Raw genomic sequence first — 18,588 nt, forward strand, 5'->3', positions numbered from 1 at the left:
GCAACAGAGACCATTGTCTATTACAGACATAAGTCTTGTTAATTTTCTCACTTTAGTGACAGTGGTGCCAGCATGTCCTCCAACAGATCCTAAAAACTTGTTCAGTGAAATTGAAGTTGGTTTATTTGATGAAAGAGGAGGAGTATTTCACTCATACAAACATGGAGTAACTGTTGTAGTTCCAACTGGAGCCATCCCCATTGGAGTACTAGCAGAACTGAAATTTGCAGCCACCTTAGTTGCTCCAGTAAAAGTTTCAGATAGAGTACCTGTATCCCCAATAATCTGGCTGTGCATGGATGTGATGTTGCAAAAACCTATACAAATTCGTATCCCACACTGTGTCAATACTGAAAATGATTTTCATTTCAACAGTTTAAAGTTCGCAAAAGGTATACACCTAGAAAATGGCATAAAAGGAACTACAATGAATCTACTTAGTGGTGCAAGATTTTCTATTGGTGAATCATATGGATCAATTGAAGTTACTCATTTCTGCTACTACTGCATAGTAAAAGATAGCCTACCCCCTACAACGATTATATCTAAATATGGTGTGGTTGCTATGACACAGAAACAACCAAGCAATGATTGTTGGAAATGTGACATTTGTATTTTGCCATTTCTTCCAACTTGCATAAAGGTACAACTAAATGTTATGCTATTTCAAATAAATGGTTGAGTTTTGATAGAATTATCATCACTTAGTAGTGTAATTCTTAAAAGAGATTTAATTACCTACACCGTTTTACATAATGATCTATTTCACTCTAGTTTGTTTCAAAATTAATTAAATAGGGATTCATGTGCTATAAAGTAATCAAACAAGAGACTTGATTATAACATAGCTATGTGGAATAACCCATATTTTAACATTGAACTTAATTAAAGATAGATATTTCCCCACACTGTTATATTAGCTAATTAAATAATATAAGAATTCATGCAAGTATGTAGATTAAATTCTTAGTAGAGATCAAGACTCATGGTAGTGAGTCACACGGCCAAGAAACTACAAAATGCAAGCCCACAAGCAGAATGTGTCCGGCCATTACTAGCTATCGTGAGGTAAGAACAGTTTAGTATTAGACCTGGATTATGCAGCCTCTCTCAATAGGTTTGTACTGAGTTACATGATTTTAAAATGTTGTGTATCATTATAGTTCTCTTGTTACAACCTCTAAACTAGATATAATTCACTCCATTTCTTGCCTTGTGTTACAGCTGTCATCACGTACATTATATCACTCAATATAATCATGTTTGTACAGTACTAGTACTGGATTGCCCCTACGCAGATTTTCTCCATTCAAACCTTTAACTCAGACAATGACTTTTAAAGATGCGATGTGGATGCAAACTCTAACCGTGATAGACCAACTAATATAGAGAACAACTAATGTAGCTATGACTGTGTGTGATCATAGTGTTGTGTAATGTTTTATGACATCATTAATGGTACCTGTATCTATATATATATTGTGTATTTATCTTTGTACTCAGCTGTCTATGTTATTCCTGATAACTAGTGAGTTATGTATTAACTATATTGACTGTTGTCGTTCGCATGCAAGCCAAATACTACTATAGCTTATTAAACAGTGATACACAACATATTGGTGACAAGATAAACTGAAAGAATGGCTACTCATGGCTCTGTTTCACCTTTCAATCCAGAGAAAGAAAAGTGGAGTGCCTATGTTGAGCATCTCGACTATTATCTAGTGGCAAATGGCAAGGATGTGGCATCCTTGAAATGTTTAGACTGTATGGTATGCGTTCCTCATGGATTGGAAATGCCCATTAAATTATTTACCTATATCCTAGTTACAGTGCACCAATATACATATTTGAAACATCGTTGAAATGTACTGAGTGGCTGTTTGGCTTTCTCTCACTTGTGAGTTTGAAGGTGTGGATATTCCTTTTACATTGTTTATTGTGTTGTATTGTGCACTGAACAAGATTGCAACATGTCTGTGGACATTGGAAGACAGTCTCGTGTGGCCTGACCCTATTTTCTCGAGGTGGCGCTTAATGATTTTCAATTATAATTGGCCACACAAAAATAGGGTCTGGTCCAGAATCAATAATTATACCAACTTGCTTTCACACCCTGAGCTAGGGCTTGGGGTGTTTAACCAACTTTCATCATAAAACGTTTACTTCCTTTTAAATTTCAAGCCATGTACACACTGGAATGCCATGAATGATTGCCAGCAGCAGTAATGTGAGACACAGAGCCTGTTTTTCTATGGCTGAAAAGGATGAGAATCAATTCCTTGTGAAACCGATAAGGCTAAGGCTAATTGAACAAGGAATCAATGCATGTTCTTTTAGCCATAGAAAAACAGCCTCTGTGTCTCACATTACCACTACTGGCAATCATTCATGGCATTTCCAGTGTGTACATGGCTTGAAATTTAAAAGAAAGTATACGTTTTACGACAAAAGTTGATTAAACACCCTGAGCCCTAGCTCATGGTATGAAAACAAGTTGGTATATTGATTCTACAGCAGACCTTTTTTGAGAGGTGCTTATAATTGAAAATTGATAAGTGCCACCCCAAGAAAATAGGGTCTGACCACATGAGACTAACCAGTTGGGAGAAATATTGTTTGTGATGGTGAAAATGGCAGGTATGTATCTGCTAATATTTCAGCAGCAATACTGTTAGTCAACTTCTCATCACCTCATTTACACAACCAAAATAATTTTTATATCAAGGTGCTGCTAAACTTAAGCTAAATAATTACACAAAGCAGGCCGGGGGGGTTGTTTGAACCCCATATTTCACAGTAGCATTTTTTATTTTTACTGAAAATGATCATTTCAACTATTATCTACATTCTAGCATTCATTGCATACCTTCCATGGCTTTGTTAACACACCAGCTGAACTGCATGTGACTTCAAAGGGTACTGCTATCCATAGCATTTCGAGGTTATCTGTGTGAATGAAAACCACTTTAATAATGCCATGAATACAGACAGTGGTTTTTTCTATCACTAAGGTTTCTATTCTACATCAGTGTCTTGTAAAGTGACTTAAACCAATGTATTTATATGCAGCATTAATTCCAATCGTAATTTGTTAATTATCTTCTAATAAGAGCCTGTGATGGACACCAGTCGTGATGATGTGCTGAAGTCAGTTCAACAGGTAATGGAGGCATACAGTCCATATAAGGCATATAGGCACATGGTTGACATAGAGAAATATGAACTGACAAAGGCCAATAGTATGGGGGGATGTAGGATTCCATCAATACAACTGCATTACAGAACTGGCAATGACCGGCGAAGGTACAATGTACCACATCATGATGAAGTAGCCATGATATTTGTTGGTGATGATGGTGCACCACCAATTCATAGTGATGTTGTTGTCTACTCAAGAGATCACTCTTTACAACAAATATATCCTACATGAGTGCTAATTGCGATCCGATGATATATCCCCTTTTATCACCATGTGGCGATTCGGGTTGGCATTGTGATTTACAACATATTCATGAATATTCCACATCAAAGCACAATCATGGTGCAATACTTCGATTCTACACATACCAATTGGCTATACGTGATGGTTTTAGTACAATACATCAAAGCAAAAACTATTTCAGCAGTACTTGGTGGATGGTTGAAAGTCAGCGCTTGGATTACATAATTATGAAGAAATCAGCAACAACTTAATTTGTGTGGAACATTATCAAGGTCCGATGGATGAAATAAGCAATAGGGCAGATGATTCAAACTTGCATCCTGGTAAAATAATGATTCTACCATCTACCTCCAAGATCACTTCAACAGAATTACCAGGCTATGGTTGCAAAGTTTGATAAGCCTGATTTATTTTTGACTTTCACATGCAATCCCAAGTGGCTCGAAATTACTGAGAACCTTTCTAATGGTGAACAGCCATTTAATAGACTAGATTGTTAGCCATGGTGTTTAAATTGAAATTGAAAGAATTACTTGATGACATCACAGTACGTCATGTCCTGTGTAAAGTAGTTGCTAAAGTTTATGTAATTGAATTTCAAAAGTGGGGATTGCCACATTGTCATTTACTAACACACTTTCATCCTAAATTACAAAATAGGGATGATATTGATAAAATAATATCAGCGGAGATACTTATGTGAATGAGAATTCCGGGTTACATGATATCGTGAAATTCTACATGATATATGGGCCATGTGGACATGTGTGACCAAATTCAATTTGCATGGATGAAGGAGTGTGTACTAAGGCAAATCCTAAGGATTACAGTGAGCAGAAATTGGAATCTGTGAATGGATACCCACGATATCAGTGCTGAGATAATGGTAGAACCATCAAGGTGATGGATGTTGAGGTAGACAATAGTCTGATGTATGTAAGTGCAAATGGACTTCTGTACACTTAAATACCAATAAGTTACATATTTGACATCAATACGCGGAAGTGGCAAAAGAGAAAGAAAGGAGGCAATAAAGTCATATGTCGAATATATGCAATTAATTCGAGTGATCAGGAATTATGCTATCTATGTATACTATTACTACATATTCCTGGAGCCAAGAGTTATGAGAAACTGCGAATAGTTGATGGAATACAGTGTGACACATTCAAGGAGGCATGCATCATGTTAGGTCTACTTAAGGATGACATGCTGTGGCACAAAGTAATGGCTGGAGCTGCATCATCTCAAATTCCATACCAACTTAGAAGAATGTTTGCAATGATCTTAACCCATTGTAACATACAAATCCATTACAACTATGGACAGATCATAAGTCAAGCATGATTGAGGATTATGTGCTACGTTTGTCATATGATGTAGTATGACATGATCATCCATCTGTAATCATTGAGAACTACATTAAACGATATGCTGAATGGTCATCTGTAACAAAGTTCCAACTTTCTACCAACATGAGTGTGTATCCTGATGAAGCTGATTTTTCACAATGGCTACTTAAACTTGGTAATATAATGATTTACCAATCAAGAGTGACCAACCATTTCAAGGATACCAGACAAATGTGTAACTGAATCAGTTGTTACTTCTGTATTTGGTTACCAGCTTAACAAGTACACATTTGCAGACTGTGTGATATTAATGATGAATCACTGCAACTGAATGAAATAATAATTGATCTCCTTCCAGCCAAGTCCAGAACTTATTTCAGTATGGATAACATTGTATATGATTATGCAGATGAATGAGCTCAATATCCAGTTGAATTTCTAAATAGTCTTACACCATGTGGAATGCCTCCCCATAGGTTTAGACTGAAGGTTGGTGCTGTTGTAATGCTACTGCAAAACCTGAACTTGCATCATGGTTTATGTAATGGGACATGTATTTGCATGATAATTGCATTGATGCAGAAGTTCTCACATGCAGAGCAAAGCATACAGAGTGTTGACACCGAGACTGCTACTAGCACCATCAGATTTTGATATGCCATTTGTACTTTCCCGATGCCAATTCCCATTGTACCTTTCATATTCAATGACAAACAAGACAGGGACAAATATTTGATAAAGTTGGTATTTATGTATATGGAGTGACCATGTTTTTCCCATGGATCTCACTCCCTTTCGTCACAGTGTAAGCAGTCATCAATAAACTCCTATAGGTTTTCTTTTTTTGTTAATGGTATTTTTTATGGAATTCTGTCCCACATGATATTCTCTCTCTTCCTCATCGGTCTCACTTTAGACGAGAGTTGCATAAATTTTTATAACATTTTAGTTTTTTCTTTTTTCTCTTGCTACAGTATTTAGTTATTTGTTCTGTATTGTACTAATGTCCTTGTAATGTTTGTTGTTCTCTGTTTTTGTATCTTGTGTTTTTGTAGGTGTTACTCCTATAGGCATTTGCCTTTTGTAATTACCTTATCCTTATGGCTAAACAATTAAAAATAAATAAATAAATAGACAATTATGCATGTCAGTTTGCTAATGTTAGTATACAAATTGTGAAGTCAGCATCACGTGGCAGACATCATGGTAAAACATTTACATCCAATGTAGTCTATCCACAGACATTAACTTGATTATTAGGACACATTTTGCTATAATATGTATGGATTTTTGATTGTGAATTGAATTTGTGTATTAAAGGCTCAGAATTTACTGTTAGCTACGACATCATTAATGTGTGTATAATGTTATGACATACACATGCGTTTTTCCTAAACAATTACATCTATCAGGTGCACACCCCAGCATAATTATATCAAATGGTACAGTAGTATTGTTTAAGTAGGGATTGTGGTGAAAATTTTACATGCTTCCCAAAATTCTGCCTTTAAAAATCATCCTAGGGACATTTTATGCCACGAAATCACTTTTACGGAATAGTACTAGTCCATATAATACATAAAACAGCATTAAATACAGCAAAACACTTACAGATGGTCGGATATAAAAAAATTTAAAAATTGCCAAAACTCGAGTCTCACTGACCACAATCACAAGGTTAGAGGCCAAATGAAGCAGTGCACGGTCACCATTTTACACCACAATAACAAACTCACCAGTGGGATATTCCTTTTGGGGTTCCGACGAGTGTAGGCCCTCTGCACCTTGTCTTTTCTTTCACTATGATCTTCAATCAGGCTACTTGTCTTTTTCTTCATCCAACGAAACCATATCGAGGCGTAAATTTTCCGTATCAACACTTTCTTTCAGCAACATAATATAGACACCACAGAACTATTTCAGAGCTGGATTGCAGAAGCACTTCAATCCCAGCGCTACTATAAGAGATATACTAGCTAGATATCTGCAAGTTCGCAATTGGGATCCCATTCGCAATAGGTTCTCAACCACGTCCATCAATTAAAGATCTAAATGGACTAATAGTGATAGAGTACATAGACAAAACCTCTTAACCAATCTATCTGTTTAATAGTAAACTAGATGCTGACCTCACCCCTTATTGGTCTAGCTAGCTGCACACCTCTTGGCTGACTCGAGATATACTCTAATACAACAGTCACTCTAATACAACAGTCACAAGTTACACTGTAGCTAGCTGTGCTATAACAAAAAACTAACTAAAAATTGTTAAGTTAAAAATGAAGTAGGCAATAAAAACTAGTGAAACAATAGATGAATGATGGTATTACAGCATAGCTCAGTGGGAAAGTCCCTACTTTGGCATTGAGCAAAATCCCTACTTTGGCATTGAGCATATTTTGCTCAATGCCAAAGTAGGGACTTTCCCACTGAGCTATGCTGTAATGCCATCATTCATCTCTTGTTTCACTACTTTTTGTTGAATAGATCCCTACTTCATTTCTAAAAATTAACAATTTTTAAAAGTATTATATTATATCCAATTGTGCCGTGCGATCAGCATATTTCCAAATGCATACGACAAACAATACTACTAATGGTGTGGATCACACCAATGGGTTTGATTACCATGTATTATACACAACATAACAACTACATAGTGTGTCTTTGATTAAAGCATATATTCTGCATGAGTATATGCACACTACATATTTAATGACAAGCGCAATTTTATGCACTGGGTGCACCTATAGTATGTTCACGTTGAGCTGTATCCTGAAAAACGGCTAAAAATTAAAAGTGGATTTTTTCTCAACAGAGTTAACATTTCAGTCAACCAGATGATTATTGGTAACAGCAAACTTAGGTGTCAACAACAGACACATACAGTTTGGCTCCAGTACAAATTCGAGAAAGGGCTGTAATGGACACTGTATTTATATGGCTTCCCCATAGGAAATGTATTGTGAAAATTTTGATTAGCCATAAATATTATTTTGAACAAAAAGATTTTGAAATATTTTTAGCGGGTCAAGCAGTACTACAAATGAGCCAAATTTCAGGATCATGTGTAATTGCATCCATGAGTTATTAAATGTTTTTGAGGGTTCAGCTCAACGTGAACATACTATAGTTACTATTATTATTATTTGTGTTTCGTTTAAACATCAGAGTGCTAAAAGCCAGTACAGCAGTGAATGGCAAAGCAAAACATTAGGGACACTAACATTTGCACCTTCTTCAAGTCAGGTAGATATAACAATTGATGTGGATCAATTTCAGCAGCACCAAACATGTATTGAGTTGCTGTCCGAAAACAAGGTACACTTTATAACTAATATTGGATATTATTAACTTCTTGGTTATTTAGATATATCAAAAAGATGCTGATTTTTATGAGTACTATGACAAAGTGGATGAGCTTTGGCTGAGAATGGAAGAGGATCTGTATCCTCCACGATTCAATATTGAGATCAGTGGCAATACTGATTTCTTTAAGACTAGAAAGTATTTTATGGTTGGTCTTATTTGCGATGCAAAAACCAGAGATATGAAACTAGCTGTACCATCAATTGGTATGCCAATGATGTTTGTAACTTTTGCTTAACAATGTTGTATATGTAGATCCTTTGTCTGTGAGCTCCAGTGAATCAGATGTGCCTCGAAAGCAGCAAGATGAAGGTCAGTAAAAGATTTAATTTATTGTGGATAACTTGAACAATAGAACCTTGCTTTAAAACTATCAATCATTTGAATGACTAATAATGTGATCTGTATGTTACCCTGTGTGCATTCCGCTAATGTAAACACTGTAAGGGAACTCTGTGCATGACCTCACTTATGTTTGTGAGGGAATCAAAGTTACTTACCTGAACACTTTTGCAATTGAGTTGGCCTGTACAGAAACAGTATTTGATCTTGCATATCATACAGTACGATAGTACTGTATAGTAGGGACCACAAAGGCTTGAGCGTGGCCCATACAAAATCACCCAAAAACCTGCCTTACTTTTCCCTGATGATGATGAGGTAGTATTGGTTAGGTACAACTAAGCCTAACTAAGCCCTCAGATCGACCCGAAATGCTTTCAACAAGTTGCTATGGATTGTTTTTTAAATTAACGGAATTCTCTAGTGACTGACTGACTGAGTAAATGACTGACTGACTGATGCCTTCAGACAAAGATAACAGCTAAGACTACCGGCTTTATTATTTTCATTGTTTGACGTCGCTTCATCCGGACATGTGTCTTTTGGCATACCACAGAATGTACAATACATTCTTCACAGACTTACCAGTGTCCTTCTTTGTGTCCCATTCATCTTTGCTGACAGCGAAACGTGTCGATTTGATGGTAGTGCATGATGGCTTCCCTTCATAACAGAACTCATCCATATTTTTCTTAGTGGCTAGTTTGATTGCAGAGGTGCTTTTTGAACAGTTCTTGATTTGTAATGTTGTGTAACGGGTTGAACATAGCTGACAACGAAGCATACTGAATACTTCACTTTTCAGACAATAATTGATAGCTGGGGCGCACAGTGCCATTTCTTTATTTTGATGCAGTATGTGTGTCATAATTATTCTATTTTACAAAAAAAGTTAACAAAACAAGTACACAAAAATGTTAGGAATTTTCAACTAGAGTAGGGACCATAGCACACCAATAAAAAGTACTGAAACAAGCTGGAGTAGTGCACGATATTAAATCCACTAATATTCTGCACTACTCCAGCTTGTTTCAGTACTTTTTAGTGATGTACTGTGGTCCCTACTCTAGTTGAAAATTCCTGTCTTTTTGTGTACTTGTGATTTGAATAATAAATTGATTCGCAGCTAACAGCACATGGGTGATGGAGAAATGTGGGGCGTGGCCTCCCTTGCCAATGCTTGTAATATACTGTAATAGAGCAGCTAACCACCCTAGTAGAACAAACACTTTGTTTCTCTTTAAAAACTGTTTGTAAAACATGGTGATAATGACTGAAAATTTTGTTGGGCCACAGACCCCCCCACAATACTTTACATGCTTCAAACTCCAGTATGAAACATTCCACCAAAGCTATCTCCTACCCACTCATTCCACCGCCTTCATAATAGCATTGAAATAGTAGTCAGGTAAATTACTATGGAGTCTCTCTTGTACATGAGTAAACCTCATCTTTTAAGTCTTTGATATTATCAAGAAAATTTTATTATGTACTCTTGTTATTATCATCTAACATACACATACTGTATTTGATAGTAGCTAAAACTTGTGGACTTCTTAAGTACAAGCTAAAATGATGTATATATTTTACTTACAATGAAAGAGTTCCCATTGATATGCCTGCGCCTAATATTCCGGCGTAATTGTGAGAATAATAGGTCACCAATTTCATGAGAATAATTCCGGAATAATAGGATAGTTACAGGAATAATTTTAGAATTATCGGACATCCACGGGAATAATCAGTAGAATTAAGGGGTGTGCCTATTCTTGATTAGCTAGAAGAAAGTACTAAGCTACTAAGAATGATAGATAGCCAGCATTATTATACGAGTGCTGGTTGAAAGGAGCTGACTACCTCTAAAAGATTGATATACTCTAATAGAACACTCAAATACTGTAATAGAGCAGTCAGATCGTTTCATGTTAACAATCTGCAGACAGCATCAGAAATTTAACTGCATGATTATCTGCAATTTTGAAACTTGTGCACCTTATACCAGTGTATCTTCTTTAAATCTTTCAACAAACATAATGATATCATTATCCACTAAACTTAGCATGTAGTTATAACTACAGCTTTAATACACTGATAATTGAAAACTCTTTTGTTATACTCCTGATAGCTATTTTACGTCTGTTGTAATGGCTATAACCATTATGTGTAAGGTGGAATGCTTCTTTTATGGCTAGCTATTATTAATTCTGACAAAACTACTTATATCAGCATCTTGATAATTAAGTGACTATAGCTACAGAAACTAAGTGAGCATTATTATGGAATAATAGGGTAGATAAAAGAATGAAAAATGCATAATAGGATAAAATTTTGGGAAATTCTGGAAAGAATAATAAGTACAATTTTGAGCATATTAGGCTCAGGCCTAGTTCCCAATGTAAAATATGTTTCACACTATGTAATGGATTGTCCTGGGAACATGATTTAAGTTTCTGCATGGTTTTTTACTTACTGACAGCAAAAAGAACCAATATGCATAAACACTAGTACCAGCTACTGTATAACATGTGAAGATGAAATCAGCCAAACACTACAAACAGATATATTTATGCACACTTTCTAGTGCCCCCAGTTTTGTTTTTATATTGTAAATAGTCAACTAGAAAAGGAGGCTAACGTTAGGAAGAATCTTTACATATCAGTGTGCCATATACTATTCTAAGACTCCATATGGTGTGAAACAATCTGTATACCAAGAAACAATCTTAAGCTGTGAATAAGCATAAAAACATGCACAAAATGTATGGTTAAACAAAAAAACTATTTCTGAGGACTTGAACCACAACCAAAACACAAATGTTTGATGAAAGGCTATGAAATGCAGCTCTAATTTAGGGAACTAACAAATGCACTTAAGATTGCAATGTAATTATTTCTTAAGGTATATAGTCTGAACACTTCATTTTGTGCATGAATCATGTTGTTGTGTATGAATACAAGTGGGTAAACATTGTGGATATTAAACATAAGAAATATATTTCTGGAAGTTGTCATCAAATCCTGGACCTTTGGAATAGCAATTTGGTGTGCTAGTGCAAGAGCTGTCTTGTCTGGTTTGGAAAGGATCAAGTTTTTCTCTACACCAGTGCCTTTACCATGCTTTAGTAAACCAATAAAGTACATAACAATTTACAACAATGAAGTTAGATTGCCACATGATGAGCACTTACTTTTGCTAAAGCCCTGTATGTGTGTTGATACATGCTTTGGCTGCTGAGTAATAACTAATGTGTCAAAGAAAGAATGCAGACAGACAGCTGTGCAGCTCAATACACACAAAATGCAAAGCAAAACTGTATATGCAGTCATGCCACACACACACACACAACACACACACAACACACACACAACACACACACGCACACACACACACAACACACACACAACACACACACACACAACACACACATACAAAGCAGTTGCAAACACTGACTGAAGAAATGGAAGTACTGTGATTAAATGTGTACTATTATGACTGCAGCTGTAGGTAGCTTCCCTTGTTTCATTGCTTACACAAAGGTTTGCTTTTTCTACCAAATATACCAAAAACTAATGTTGACCAGAAACCACCCTTACAATATCTTCACAACACCTAGACAACATTAATTGATAAGCCCAAACTTGTCTGAAATGCTTCAAATAAGTTTCTACAAAATTTTGAAAATGTATTTAACAGAATTTTCCAATGAATGACTGACTGACTGACTGACTGATTCTCTTATATAATAATTGATGCATTCAGACTTGCACAACTCAATACTATAACATTGATTTATCACTGCAAATAGCTTTGGCTAGGTACATGCCTTTTAGCATACCAAATCAGGTACGGTGCATGTATTATGGACTTACCATTGTCCCTATTTCTTTTCACTAAAGCTAGTAGCACAAAAGTGTCAATTTACAACCAGAGTGCATCAATAGGTTTGTGAGTTGTGTATCACATAAAAATATACTGTGAGGACAGATTGCTCTCAGATCTTTAACATTTGCCCTAAAGCTGTTTGAATAAATAGATTAATAAAATGGAAATTGTTCATATTGTTTTTGCACAAGAGTTGAAGTAAAGTGGATTGGATACAGGCATTGTTCTCCATACATAGGGCAATACATAACTGAAAGCTAAGCAAAATGAAAGCCTAATACTTCTGGCACCATTGCATTGTATATACGTATAGAAGTTCACTATATTGTTATGTTGTTCACAGGTTATACAATTAATGATGAAGATTTTCAGGATGTACAGGATCAGGTTATACCAGGTAATAATGTTATATTGAGGTTGCTTACTAGATAGTTACACAGGTCAGTGACCTTGTTCACTGATGGCTTTATATAAATATGTGCATATGTATGTATGTAAGTCCTCAAGTCTTAAGTCTCAAGCATTCTACAATTAGTAGTCATGGTAATGAAGCCTAGTTAAAGCTTTCAGTTTGTGGTAGAATTCATAATTGTATTTACATTTCTGCTACTAGTATATGTACAAGCAATGTACCATCATTTTAAATTGTGCAATGAAATCTCATGTTAAGTTGTGTATTATTGTTTTTAGGAACAAGCCTAGATATTAGACAGTTGGTCATACATACCATGCAAGTACGCTCCAAGTGGTATGAATTTGGATGTGCCTTGGAATTACCACTTAAACGATTGGATAAACTCAGTGAAAAATATTATGACAATCCAGTGAGAGCTTTCATCAGGGTGTACCACTACTGGATGAGTGATAACAACTTGGAGGTCACTGTGGATAACTTACTTTCTGCTCTACATACCGTCAATGAATACATGGCAGCTAGAAATGTAGAAGCAGTTTTACAGGTTAGGAATTTCTCACATACTGTAGTGACTTATATAGAAGTTAGAGAAGTGATTTATGTAGAGTATGATTAATATGCAGAGTAGAATCTAACCATCATCCAGCTTCAAAGTTTCCTGTCAATACAAAACAGCCAAACTATAAAATAAATGCAACCTTCAAAATGCCTGGATTAAATTAAAGATTGTTTTGAAGGCCACACTGTTTTTTACAGCTTGGCTGTTTTGTGCAGATTTCACTTTCTTTTTGCACTTTATAAGTAGCAATAGGCAGGCTTTGGAGTTTACTTTTGCTTGCATCTCTTCTTATCTACAAATACAATGATAATTTTTAAAGACAGAAGATATAATTCTTGTGCTGTATGTTTCATTTGATTGTTTTGTTAATATTATTGTAACACTCTACATTTCTGATAAGTTCTAATACAGCGTGTACACAGATGTTCTAGAAATTTTTTTTGCTAGATACATCAAATATACCAACATAATAAAAGCATAATAAGCTGGAGTGTTATGCCAGCATAATACTAGCATGTTAGGTGGATATTTCAAACTATAGAACTTAATTCCATGAAAATAGACCTAATAGAACAGTCAGTGGAAAAGGCAAATTGCAACAGAGCACTCAAATGCATTGTACATAGCTCCTTTGATTGATTGATTGATTGATTGATTGATTGATTGATTGATTGATTGATTGATTGATTGATTGATTGATTGGCTGGTTAAATTAATTAATGTTTTTGAGCATATTTGACTCAGGTCTATTCAGTGGTGACTTGAACCCCCAGCAACATGAACCCCCAGCAACATGTAGTCTAGGCATGCATATAAGGAGCCACAACAGCTGGGATCTGAACTTCCTTGCATTCTACCCATACTTAAACAATCTTGACTTCTGGCTTGCAACTGCAATCCTTTTCTTCTTAAGGGTTTACAGTAGCCAAGATTTTTCTCTTTTTTGCACGCTTTGCAAAAATTGTAATAAAATGCAAATGCATAACTCAATTGTCCAGAAATTCAGTGCACATGAAGAGTGTATAAAGGTGGATTCACATACAAAGATTGCTAAGAATCTGATGAATATTCACAACATTATGGACATTTATTTGCATAAAAATCCAAACATGGCTACAGGGTAAACAACGTAGGGTATTTAACTTATAAGAGTCACAGTGAGTTGACAATGTTACACAATTTGCAATCTATATACTGTAGATCATTCTATACATCTATCATAAATTTACAATTAATGAAACTTTTAAAGCATTTTCTATTTCATCCCTAGAGTATAATAATGTATGTATAATGAAATTATTTGTAATCCATAGATCAAGAGTGCTTCTACTTCTGCTCAAGGTATGAAAATGTTTATATTTTTACCGTACAGTACAATAGTACAGTATGCTAGGGATCATGAAGGTTTGGGCTTTTCTGGCCAAAAATATATTACCCTAAAATCAATCTCACAATACTTTCATGGTGCCTTGGTAGTATTGGTTAGGTATAACCAAGCCCAAAAGTGCCTTCAGTATGATATGAAATGCTGCTACAAAAAAATATTTAGTACTAACTGCCTCACTGAATGACTAACTGATGCCTTTCAGGCAAGCATAACTCAATAACAGTTAAGGCTATGGCTTGATTTTTTTTTTCATTACATGATTCGACGTCACTTCAGCCCTTTTGGCATACTGCAGTACATACAATCCATCATTTCTGTGTCCTACTTTGTGTCCCATTCATCTTTGCTGATAGCCCTAGGTGTCAATTTGTGGTAGTGCTGAGTGATGACTTCCCTACATTTTTTATGGGAATCATTTGAGTTTTCCATTGTGACTGGATTGATTGCATAAATCCTTCTCATAGTGTTCTTCTATTGTAATGCTGTGTAATGGGCTGAACATAGCTGAAAATGAAGCATAATGAACACTTCACTATTACAGTTGGGGCATGTGTTCACACACAAAAACAATAAGTCTGGCACCATTCTTTCTTCTAATGAGGTATACATGGGTTCACCAGTCATAATAATGTTTCAAAAGAATTTGATTAGAGATTATTGAAAAGAAGTAGTGAAACGAGAGAGGTCGCCTACACCTGAAGATATACTATATACTAGTGGACATTTAATCCCTAATTCAGCCACAGGTATAAGCTGAAGTAGGGATTTAATGTTCACTAATATATCTGCAGGTGTTGTTGACCTCTCTCGTTTCACTACTATGATCCTTAATCGAATTTAAAATTCCTAAGTTTTCCTTGTATTTGTATAACTAGGCATTATTTTGTAACTTGCACTTTTATTTAAATAGATTCAGACAAGCCTGATGAGCTAGAGTTCATAATGAGGAAGATTAAACCAGAGCTGGTAAATGTGACAGAACTGTTACCGCTACTCAATAACCATGGCTTGTTGACTTTGGATGATAACTATATCTTGTTGAATCATTTAATATCGCCAATAGAGAAAGCCAATGTTTTATTATACTCCATTATTCCTAGCAAGGGAAATGAAGCATGTAGAAATTTCATCATGTGCCTACAAGAAGAAACTAGCCACACTGGACACCAAGAATTGGCTAAACAATTTAAAATAATGAATGTGAGTACATGTACTGTGAACACCATGTTTAATTATTGAGAAAAATATATGGATCCCAAAAAGTACAGAAATCTACTGTATTACCTTGAATTACAACCAGTCCTGTTAAACCCCTGGTCCCATTTAGCCATATAGAGTCTTTCGATGTCGGGTTATGAATGAAATAAAAGTTTTGAGTGTTACAAATGTCTCAGCATTACTGGCTTGAACCAATTATACATTGAAAATGGTTTAGCCTATATTTTAATGTTCAAAGTTATGCTTTCACGAGAACTGGATGTTTTATTAGAGTACATCATTATTTTGACTGTTTTATTAAGGTAAATGACTACTTTATCAATTTTATTTCTAAATGATCAGCCAGAAAGTAGTAAATATAATATTACCAAAATTTTACATGAATTACAGTGCAGAATGCTTGTTATTTTGTTGTTTTTTTTGGTATACGTACACATAGGACTTTTAATTTTTTAAAGCTGCCCTTATGCTTGCATAACAATGCTTGATGCTTTTTATTTTTTTAATTTTATTAAGGCTTTACAGCACAAGTGCTGAAGGTCTGTAGGACACCTGGTCCTACAGCCTCTTGAAAGTTGTCTTTTGTAAATGGTTTTGTTAACCTATCATGTTTGAAATTTTGCTGGTATAATTGATGCAAGCCTATCTCCACTGAAATTTATTGAATAAAAATATCACTATAGTATTGCAAAATAATCAAGTTATTGCACAACCCTTATGCACAGTGTAATGAAATAATTTTGTTCAATACATTAACATTTTAATTTTGCTAACCAATAAATTTAAATGGAGATAATACACATGCATTTTGTAGTATGGTGCATGGGCAGATAAAAGACTGCTGCCAGTGTTACAAATCATTGGTTTACAAATGGTTGTAACATGCTTCGTTTAACCACACAGTCCAGCCACTATTTGTAGTTCAAAAGCATTTTTTTTAAAAACACATGCCACACTGGCACAGGCAGTTACAATACACAAGACATAGATTACGTTAAGCTGGCAGATTGCTATAGTAGTACTCTGCAGCAAATATTTACAGCTGTGTTAAATTGGCACGCACTCATTTGCCAATAAATAAAGACTACTACATTACTGCACTACACAACTAATTCATTGTGTATTGATGCTGATTCAGTTTTATGATTCAGTCCAGCCATTGCTTTGCTTCTGAAGTAATATTCACCATCAAGACATTAAGATTGTTCCTTGGACACCATACTCAACAATAGCCATGGCTTTCTTGCTTCTCACAATTGGGCACCTTTGATCCATGCACGCTCCATACTACAACTTGAAACAATTATATATAACATACCCATTAAGTTTGTATAACACTCCATACACCCTTGACCTTGGATTGTCATGTTTTCAAATCAGATGCATTACAAACTTCGTGGGTGTGTTACAACATAATTATTATATATTACTACGTATGCAGTTATATAATTATATTGTTTCATAAATATTATGTGTGGATTGTATGTTTTTCTGTAGCAACAATAAGTGGCGTATTGTCTTATAATTGATATTTTATGGTATATAATATAGACCCTTTTATGTTCATATTTGTAATAAATTATATATGCACGTACAGCTAGTCTGGTGTATACATGTAAATGGTAGTTACTGCTTAGCACATTAATGTATATATACACTGGATAATTTGCCTTCTTTATTTTTATGTTATTGGTGAATTTTTATTAAGTAGAAATATTTATTTTTATATGAAATCATTGGTGATAATGTCTTCCTAAATTAATTATCATTTATAATTCCAACAAACATTTAGTTTGTAAACTATTCTTAAAAATTCAGACTTGTTTTGGGTTAAATGGTGAGGTTAGCTAGCAGTGTTACAAGGGATCGTATCATCCATTGCAATTTAATAACATGTGTTTCAAGTATTCGTTTTTACCAAGTGTCATCAGACTTTGGAACAGCAATTGCCAACTGATATGCCATAGTGACATCCGGAAATATTCAAAAGCAAATTAAACTGAACATGTAACTATAGCTACTGTAGCTACTTTTGTTTTTGTTGTTTGCACAATGTACCCAAATTTTGAGTCTTTACAAAAATAAATACATAAATAAATAGCTGTTTTGCTATTTGGAGACTTGGTCTTGTGTCAGAGAGAGAGACTGTTGCTTATTCAGCGACTGCTCTATTAGAGTATCTCAATCATTTCAGTGGAAATATTTGGTATAAAAGCTGCCAAAAGGCAAGATGACAAGCAATTACAGTGTTTAGCCTTGTAAAATTGCCCTGTAGATCTTGCTGCTCAGCTATATATGCACATACAGTAAGCATTAATAAATAAACTAGTGTCCATTTGGTTCTACTTCGGGTATTTAGAGATAATGAGTTACTCTCTAGAATTCCTATGGATATAATTACATGAAAATAACAAGGAGAAAACATCTTGACCATCTGGTAGACTCCTGTAAGCGTTCGAGCGTAAATCGGATGGCTGCAGGTTCGAGGCTACCTAGGTCCAGTCATGGATTTTTTCTCCTTTCTCAAACACACCTTAAGTAGTTAAAGTCTAAGTAGCTAAAGTCTTTGAGCAGGCTGTAGGACCAGGTGTCCTACAGACCTTCAGCACTTGTGCTGT

The 18,588-nt window shown here is 35.1% G+C and overlaps 1 protein-coding gene across 2 annotated transcripts in view; it reads left to right on the forward strand.

Annotated features, from left to right (window-relative positions):
- Window positions 1–18,072, forward strand: part of LOC136268750 (uncharacterized) — a 51,289-nt gene extending 33,217 nt beyond the window's left edge. The window contains exons 10-18 of one of the 2 annotated variants that reach the window (XM_066064214.1): window positions 57–643; window positions 7,969–8,118; window positions 8,168–8,372; window positions 8,422–8,478; window positions 12,735–12,788; window positions 13,082–13,350; window positions 14,679–14,706; window positions 15,663–15,952; window positions 17,468–18,072. In XM_066064214.1, the coding sequence (XP_065920286.1) occupies window positions 57–643; window positions 7,969–8,118; window positions 8,168–8,372; window positions 8,422–8,478; window positions 12,735–12,788; window positions 13,082–13,350; window positions 14,679–14,706; window positions 15,663–15,952; window positions 17,468–17,476 (1,649 nt within the window). In that variant the 3' untranslated portion in view covers window positions 17,477–18,072. The remainder of the gene's footprint in view (window positions 1–56; window positions 644–7,968; window positions 8,119–8,167; window positions 8,373–8,421; window positions 8,479–12,734; window positions 12,789–13,081; window positions 13,351–14,678; window positions 14,707–15,662; window positions 15,953–17,467) is intronic. The other variant, XM_066064213.1, reaches the window with a different exon arrangement.
- Window positions 18,073–18,588: the final 516 nt, after the last annotated feature.

The sequence above is a fragment of the Dysidea avara genome, chromosome 10 (genome assembly GCF_963678975.1).
Source record: "Dysidea avara chromosome 10, odDysAvar1.4, whole genome shotgun sequence".
Taxonomy (NCBI): domain Eukaryota; kingdom Metazoa; phylum Porifera; class Demospongiae; order Dictyoceratida; family Dysideidae; genus Dysidea; species Dysidea avara.